Here is an 8367-nt window from a genome sequence, read left to right on the forward strand (position 1 = left end):
ATGAGCAAAGCACAACCCGCGTCTGTACATCTGCATGTGTGTGGGTCGTGATTTGCCGCTTCTGTGCATGCGAGTGACGTCATTTTGCGCGTCTGCGCATGTGTGAACGGCGAAACCCAGAAGTAATCGTTTCCGGTACTTTCGGGTTGCTGCAGGACACAACCTGAAAACGCTCAACCTGAAGCAAACGTAATATGAGGTATGACTGTATAGCATAATAACAAACAAAAACAATTACCCCCCCAACACAGTTTAAAGGCCATAGATTCTTAAATTAGCCAAAGTCCTGGGAGAAGAGGAATGTTTCTGCCTGGTGCCTAAAGATATGCAACAAAGACACCAGGTGAGCCTCCTTGGGGAGAGTATTCCACAAATGGAGAGCCACCTCAGAATAGGAGATCAGGTTAGTTCATATGGGGAGAGGCAGTCCTGGAATTATTGCAGTCCTGAGCCGTTTAAGGTTTTATGGGTCAAAACCAGCACTTTGAATTGGGCCCAGAAATTAACTGGCAGCCACTGCAGTCAGGCCAGGATTCATTATGCTCAGACTCTCTTGCCCCAGTGAACAACCTAGCCATTGATTTCTGCATCAACTGAAGTTTCCAAGCAGTCTTTGGAGGCAGCCCCACTTATAATGCATTGCAGTAATCTAACTTAGAGGTTATCAGAGCATAGACAACAGAAGTTAAGTTATCCCTGTCCAGATGGCCTGAAGCTGATAGAAGCTCCATGCCACTGAGACCACCCTGGGCTGGGCCTCAAGCAACAGCAATGGATCCAGGAGTTCCACCAATTTGTGTACCTGCTCCTTCAGAGGGAGGGTAACCCCATCAAGAGCAGGCAACCTCCCATCCATCTGGTCAAGGGAACCACCCACAAATAGTGCCTCCGTCTTATCTGGATTGAGCTTCAGTTTGTTGGCTCTCATCCAGTCCATTACCAAGGCAAGTCACTGGTCCAGCACTTCCACTGCCTCACCTGCAGATGTAAAGGAGCTGTGTGTCATCAGCACTTTACTGACAAAGCACTCCAAACCTCCACTCAGCGGTTTCATGTAGATGTTAAACAGCATAGAGGATAAAACTGATCCCAGAGTAACCCTGTTTTGAAGGCTCCACGGGGCCAAAAGAAAAAAGAAAAAACACTCCCCAGGCATCATGCTCTGGAAAAACAGAAAAATTCTACCAATGAATATTATCCAGACTAGTTAAATGGAGCCTCCATATACAGTGAGAGTATACCATTGAATGAGGGACACGGGTGGCCACAGGACTTGCTGATCAGAAGGTCAGTGGTTCGAATCCCCGTGACGAGGTGAGCTCCCGTTTCTCGGTCCCTGCTCCTGTCAACCTAGCAGTTCGAAAGCACGTCAAAGTGCAAGTAGATAAATAGGTACCGCTCCCGCGGGAAGTTTCCGTGCGCTGCTCTGGTTAGGCAGAAGTGGTTTAGTCCTGCTGGCCACATGACCCGGAAGCTGTACGCCGGCTCCCTCAGCCAGTAAAGCGAGATGAGCGCCGCAACCCCAGAGTCGATCCTAATGGTCAGGGGTCCCTTTACCTTTATACCATTGAATAACAGGGTGCTGGGACAAACACAGCAGGGAAATGCCACCACCTTCCTGCGTATGAGGGCAAACTTGAGAATTAAAGGAGGAGGGGGATTGCATTGTTGCAGCCAGCCTCTAGCAGAGAGATCTGTCAACTCCCTTCTAATGTGGACCGATGTTGCCGTTCCTTGGATTCTCGGAAGGAGGGAGGGGGAGGCTGAGCTGAAGGGGCGGACGGGATGTTAGGAGGACAATCGATGCCAGGGAGGAGGAGTGTGTGTGTGGGGGGGAAGGGGCTGCAGTTTGGGGACGGGGCAGTGTGGAGCGTGGCGCCGCTCGGCTGGAGGAGGGGGAGGGAGGGAGGGGGAGGTCGAGGGCCGGTGGGGGGCGGCGAGCAGTAGTAGATCTGCGCCTTGGACGGGCAAGGTGGGGGTGCGCGATCTGGACTGGTAGAGAGTGGGCGGCGCTGCCCCGCTCCCTTCGCCGTCCCCTGGCTCTCGGGCCATGGCTCCTGCGCCTCCGCTGGCGGGAGCGTCTCGGGCGAGCCGTCGGTGCGAGGCTGCCTAGGATGAACGCTCTGGAGGGGCAGCAGCCCCCCAGCGCCCACGACCTGCTGGACGTGGCCGCCGTCTACTGCGACAACCTGAGCCTCTTCCCGCCCCCTCAGAGACCCCCGGGGGCCCACCCCGCCGGCTACAGCCTGGGCGAAGCGGCAGGCGGCAGCCCGTACCTGTGGCTCAACGGCTCGGCCGTGCCGTCCAGCCCTTACCTGGCCGCCGGGCCCAATGGAGCCGCCGCCGCCGCCGCCTCCTTCCTGCCCTCGGCCTACGGCGCGGCCGGCGCCCGGCAGCTGCTGGGCGCGCCGTCGGCGGGGCCCGAGCTCAGCTGGCTGTCTCTGGCCGGCCAGCAGGACTTCTTCAAGCTGGTGCGCCCGCCCTACTCCTACTCGGCGCTCATCGCCATGGCCATCCAGAGCGCGCCCGACAAGAAGCTCACCTTGAGCCAGATCTACCAGTACGTGGCCGGCAACTTCCCCTTCTACAAGAGGAGCAAAGCCGGCTGGCAGAACTCCATCCGACACAACCTCTCGCTCAACGACTGCTTCAAGAAGGTGCCCAGGAACGAGGACGACCCAGGTAAGGGCTGCCCTCCCTCGCAGGACCCACCGCGGCTCTCGCCCGGTTATTCCACAGAGAACCGTGGCTATTTGGTTCCTTATTTCCTTGATACTCCGCCTTTTCCTCCAAGGAGCTCAAGGCGGCGTACATGGGTCTCGTTTAATTCCCGCAGCAACCCTGCGAGTTGCTTCGGCTGAGAGGCGCTGACTGGCCCCAGGTCGCCCAGTGGGTGGATTCGAACCAGGGTCTCCCAAGTCCTAGTCTGACCACACTGGCTTTCATCTTCCGGATTGCTGGCCGCGGGTTAGTCGCCGTGTGAGTCACAGGCGGGAGGTGCGTGACTCCAGCGCGGGGAAGCGTGGGTTGTCTCCCCAGCCTTTCGAAGCAAGTTTCTAAGAAATTGGGAGGAGAGGTTCCTACATTTTTGTTTTAGTGTGGAATCAGAGGGTGAGAGTAACTCTAGAAGTGGCGGTGTGAAATGTTAGGAGGCACGTTCAAGACGAATTAATGTGGATAAGATCGCCCATAATGACAAATTTCACAGCACAAGCCACAGCAAGTGTATTTAAAAGAAACGTCCGCCGAGTTCAATAGAACTTGCTCCTGAGCCAACTCGCGTGCTGCAGGTACCGCCACGCAAGTTGGCTCAGGAGTTACTATCAAGTCCATTGGACTTGTCGAGGGAAGGCGTGTTTAGCATAGCAGCCTTCCGCACTCTGTGCTGTTGTCAGTCAGCTCGATTCAAGGACCTGTCCTTCCCCAAATTTTCATGCGAAGGTTTTGTTTTTGTTTTTTGAGCGCTTTAAATACATGTTTAAAATATCCTGCCCTATTCACAAACAGGGCAGTTTAAAAGGTTCCCCCTGCCTTTTACACGTGCAGAGCAGGACTCTAAAAATGATTAGACATACAGGGTTAAGGACATTATATTCTGGATTAATTAATACAGAGCACAGAGTATAATATATTTAAAGATGTTTAAACCGTCCTTCATCAGCTCTCAGTTTGCATTAGTCTATGCTGAACAAGTGTCTCCTGGTGGCTCTTTACTCATAGTCATTGTTTGAATCTAAAACCACCTGTTCACCCTGGCTTATCACAAATCATTCTCCTTCCTCTTCTTTTAGATGGTATGCCTGTGAACAGGACCTATTTTTTTATTTGGTTGTTTGTTTTTAACATCTAACAATTTCAGTTGCTTTATAAGTACTACTACTAATAATAATCTTTACATTTCTTGATAAGTTTTCATTGAAGGGGGGGCAGGGTTGTGTGTGTGTGTGTGTGTGTGTGTGTGTACGTACACCCCCCAAACATTTATTGGTTTAGACATTTCCTTTAGGGGATGCATGGAGACAACCCAAGGGAGAGGAGCCTATGGTTCCATCTGTGCATTGCTCTAAAACATGCTGTTGCATGGATGAATGTAGCAGTGGGAAAGATCCAGCTCCCATTGAAGCCAATGGCCACATTCTTGCTAAGCATAGTGGAGCAGGACTGCACCCAACTTGTTTGCAGCCACCTTGACATCATTCCACCCAGTTTCTCCAAATCCACTCCCACTCTGATTTGCCCCATTGCTGAGATAATAGTAGTGGCTTAATTATCATGTTCCCTTGATTTGACTAATGGAAATCAAAGGCTACTGCTTTCAAACCGGGTGTTTTACCCAGTGTTTTAGTGATCAGCAGACTAAAAGTAGTTGCTCTTCACATGAGTCTGAAAGCACCTACGAGGCTCTCTGTCTTTATTTGTGTGCATGGGGTGTGCATTTGTTTGGTAAAGGAAGTGGGAAGGGAACATCTTTGAAGGCAAGTGTACACTTTTAGCCAATGAAACTTTTGCATTTCTCCAGACATGGGAAAAGTCATAAGCATTTTTACAGCGAAATCCTATGCCTGTTTACATGAAGTAAGCCCCTATGGCTGTTTACACAAAGTAAGCATCATAAGTGGGTCTTATTTCCAGATAAGTGTGCAGAGGGTTGAAACTACAGGTGGATCTTCTAAGGGTAGGTTAACATCAAACCGTACTGTTGGTGTAAAGTGTGCAGTCACAGAAGCATGTATGGTGGTTGTCATGTAGTAGCTGAAGCTGCAATCCTATGCACACTTGCCTGGGGGTAGGGGGGAGTCCCATTAAACATAACAGGAGTAAACATGCATAGCATTGCACTTAAAGAAACTGATCTGTGAATCAAGACATCCTTAGCTCAAATCTTGCCTCTGCCATGAACTCACTAGGTAGCCTTCGACAAGCCACTCTTAGTTTCAGTCTAAAAGTGCTATACAGGAGACAATATTGCTTGACCTACATGACTATTTTAAAGATTGCAAATAGATAATGCCTATGATGCATTCTGAACCTTTGAAACCACTGTACAAAGGATCATTTGTTATCATAATTATTATTATTATCATACAAAGAAAAGACTGCTAGCATGAACACATCAGATGTGCTTTGTCCCATTAGCAATATTGCTTTGAAATGATTATCTAATAGATCATTATCCATATGACATATGCCTCAATGCATATGGTGTCTGAAGGTGCTTATTGAGGATGACATGGTCTGGTAACGTCATATTAAGTGTGTGACCTGAAATGTCCCAATTAAGATCAAGGCACCTAGAAATATCAATGGCTTGTTTTAGCAGAATCATCCTACAGCACAATCCTCTGCACACCTACTTAGAAGGAACTTGGTAGTTCAGCAGAACTTGTTCCCTGGGAACTGTGAGCATGACTGCAGTCTTAGATACTGTTGCCAGCATTGAGGAAAGTTTTAATTCACTTTGAACCATTATAATAGGAAAGAATAATCAAACTAATCCAGTTAAACATTGGAATAAAAGATGGGCATTGTATTATTTAATAATGTCTATAATGAACAGCCATCTCCACAGGGGACAATATTTATGTATTTATTTATTCTAATTTATAATATATTCATTATTATTATTATTATTATTATTATTGGAAATAAAGTCCCACAGATTGCAGTATGAATTACTTCCATATTTGTGTACAGTGCCAGACTATTATTTCCAAACCACACATTCCAGGTTGATATCCCTGAGGCCCACCATTTACTTTCTCTAAAGTAAATCTGTTGACCCAACTGAACTGTGTTGAAAGACAATTGGTAATTTAGGAAGAACAGCTTTACAACCATCACACTTACCATATTGGGTTATAGCCAACTAAGACATACTCAGAGTAGAACCAGTGAACTCAATAGACCTAAGTCAAGTATGACTTGGTTAGATATCACCCATTACAAGGTGGGGAGAGGAGAGCTTCTGTCAGCATATTTAAAATACTGGAGAGTCATGCAGGAACATGAATTTGCATTCACCTGATGACGGCTGCTTGCTTTACTGCTTCTGTTTTGACCCATTGGCCTGGGCTGTCCAGAAATGTCTCACTTTCAAAATGTTCTTTGCCTGCCTGTTTAATTCACATGTGTTTGGTTGGTTCATAGGTAAAGGCAATTATTGGACCTTGGATCCTAACTGTGAGAAGATGTTTGATAATGGCAACTTCAGGCGGAAGAGGAAAAGGCGATCTGACCTAGTGAATGGGCCTGGAGTCCCTAACAAAGTGGAAGACAAAAGCAAGAGCTGTCTTGCCCAACAAGCCCCCGACTTGGGCTCTGCTGAACTGCCCTGCTCTCCAAGTCCTATGAACCACTGCAAATCCTCCAGCCTGAATTCCAGCCGTTGTTTGTCTACGTTCGTCTCCACCATGAATGCTGTGGCCCATGGCAGAAACGGCTTCCCCAGGCAGCTTTCCGGGGGGTTGGGGGGCGAACTCACATCTGAGAGGCAGAATGGGCCTGGGTTGAGCTCTTGCTCCGCCTCCAACAGCAGCCCAGTTTCAGGATTCGAACTCAGTCCTCAGTCCCACTCCAAGATGAATTACTATGCAAGTACAGGTGGACAGTCAAACTGGTTCGGCACCCCTGTCCTGGGCACCTTCAGTGTGAACAATCTGATTTATAGCAGAGAAGGGACAGAAGTTTAGAATGATGGTCAAATAGCCTTTGTTTGAAGTAAACACCATAAGCAGCCTTTTGGGGGGGGGTGCCTAGTCAGATAGTCTTCAGAATTTTCAGTCCTGGAGCCCACATTTAGCCCCAAGATGCAACCTAAGGCCTACTTTTAAACTGTATTAATTCTGTCATTTCTTCCCTCTCCCTCTCATTTTTTCCTTGCCTCTCTTCCCTTCTGTATCTCTCTTTTTAAAACACAAACAAACAAAACAGAACAAAATGTGGGCAGTACTGCTTCTACAGCTCAATTTAGACCAGAGATCAACAACTCAGTTGTGCATTGTGATGCAACCAAGTGGCACTAGTAAGAGTGACTCTTTAGTTGAGGCTAAATGGGGTGCAAGAAGATCGACCCACAAGATACAATTCACTGTACTTTGCACATGCCACATGGGCTTCAATCAGCTTACACAGGGAAACATCCTAGTGGATTGATTCTGCCACCTGTCAGTTAGAAGCAGGAGTTGCCATTTGTTTGTGGTTTTTCCCACCTCCTGTACCAAATTAGGACAGTGTGTTTCTGTGCCTAACAGCAGCAGCTTTACAAATTAAACAACAAAATGATGATAAAATGTACTTCTAACCAGGTGGTACAAACCAGAATACACCCTCCACCCCACATTTTTACAATGTAATCCTTAGCATGTTTGCTTGAAAGCAAGTCCCATTGGCTTCACTTGCTTTCAAGGAACTGTGCTAAGATCCATGGTTTTCAGTTAAGGATCCTTCTCTACTCTCATGTAGTAGCTTTGTTTACAATCTTGATACTATGCATCGTGGCCTTAGATCCTTGATTCTAACAAATGCACTAATCCACAGCATAGGGCTATTTTGGAATGTGTATATAATAGTTGTGTTTGGTAGAATTAAATCAGTTTTAACTGTATTTTGAAAAACATCAGTCTTTCTTTAGAGTTTTCTAATTAAGTGTACCCTGCTGCCATGTTACTGATCTATGCAATGAACAAAATAAAATGCTGCCTCTTAAATTGCCTCACATCCTAACTCAGCACACAAGTGTTGTTGTTTATGTTTTATTTAAGTTTCAGGGATTAAGTTGAAGCTGGGCTCCTCACTGGAGCCTCAGCAGTGTCAGGGTTCTGTCTTGGAATCTGCCAAGTAACAACAAAAGGGCTGTCACATAGATGATTGAGCAAACTTGTCTTTTGCTGCTGCAGAGGGGTAGGATCCAAAGAAGTGGGTTCAAGTTACAAGTAAAACGAAGGATGAGACTCTGAAAGTGGTGGATTCTCCTTCATTAGAGGTTTTTTCAGCAAAGGGCTGTATAGCTACTTATCAAGGATTCCGTAGCAGTGAGTTTCCAGTAGGTTTTACTTCCAAGTTCTGGCAATTGCATTACCACTGAATAACCACATTCAATTCTTGTATGTCTAGGATTAGAGATAAAGATGACCAGTTCAAAAGGTGTGATTTCAAGTAAGCTTTAAGCCTAAAACCTCTTGACTGAGAAATAAGCCCTAAGTGGGGATGAGCAGAGAATTTTTTGGGGGGAGGGGGTGTCAAATAATTGACAAACTATCCTGGATTTCACAAGCACCAGTTTCTGTAAAACACACACACAACCCAATCTTCTTACCCTGCTCATAAGCAAATTCTGTTTAAATCTGTGGAACTTGCTGTAGATGAAAT

At 47.0% G+C, this 8367-nt stretch overlaps 1 protein-coding gene across 1 annotated transcript; it reads left to right on the plus strand.

Moving 5' to 3' along the window:
• The first annotated feature begins 1959 nt into the window (after positions 1-1959).
• On the plus strand, positions 1960-7706 carry FOXI2 (forkhead box I2). The gene is made up of 2 exons (XM_081005312.1): positions 1960-2682; positions 6148-7706. The coding sequence occupies exons 1-2, from the start codon at positions 2115-2117 to the stop codon at positions 6687-6689; spliced, it is 1110 nt and encodes a 369-aa protein (XP_080861438.1). The 5' UTR covers positions 1960-2114; the 3' UTR covers positions 6690-7706.
• The last annotated feature ends 661 nt before the right edge of the window (positions 7707-8367 follow it).

The sequence above is a fragment of the Podarcis pityusensis genome (genome assembly GCF_964106645.2).
Source record: "Podarcis pityusensis genome assembly, chromosome: 5".
Classification (NCBI taxonomy): domain Eukaryota; kingdom Metazoa; phylum Chordata; class Lepidosauria; order Squamata; family Lacertidae; genus Podarcis; species Podarcis pityusensis.

Coding starts and splice junctions, on each gene's coding strand:
- FOXI2 (XM_081005312.1), top strand. CDS start 2,115: ATGAACGCTCTGGAGGGGCAGCAGCCCCCCAGCGCCCACGACCTGCTG. Junction 2,683..6,147: donor CAGGAACGAGGACGACCCAG/GTAAGGGCTGCC, acceptor GTTGGTTCATAG/GTAAAGGCAATTATTGGACC.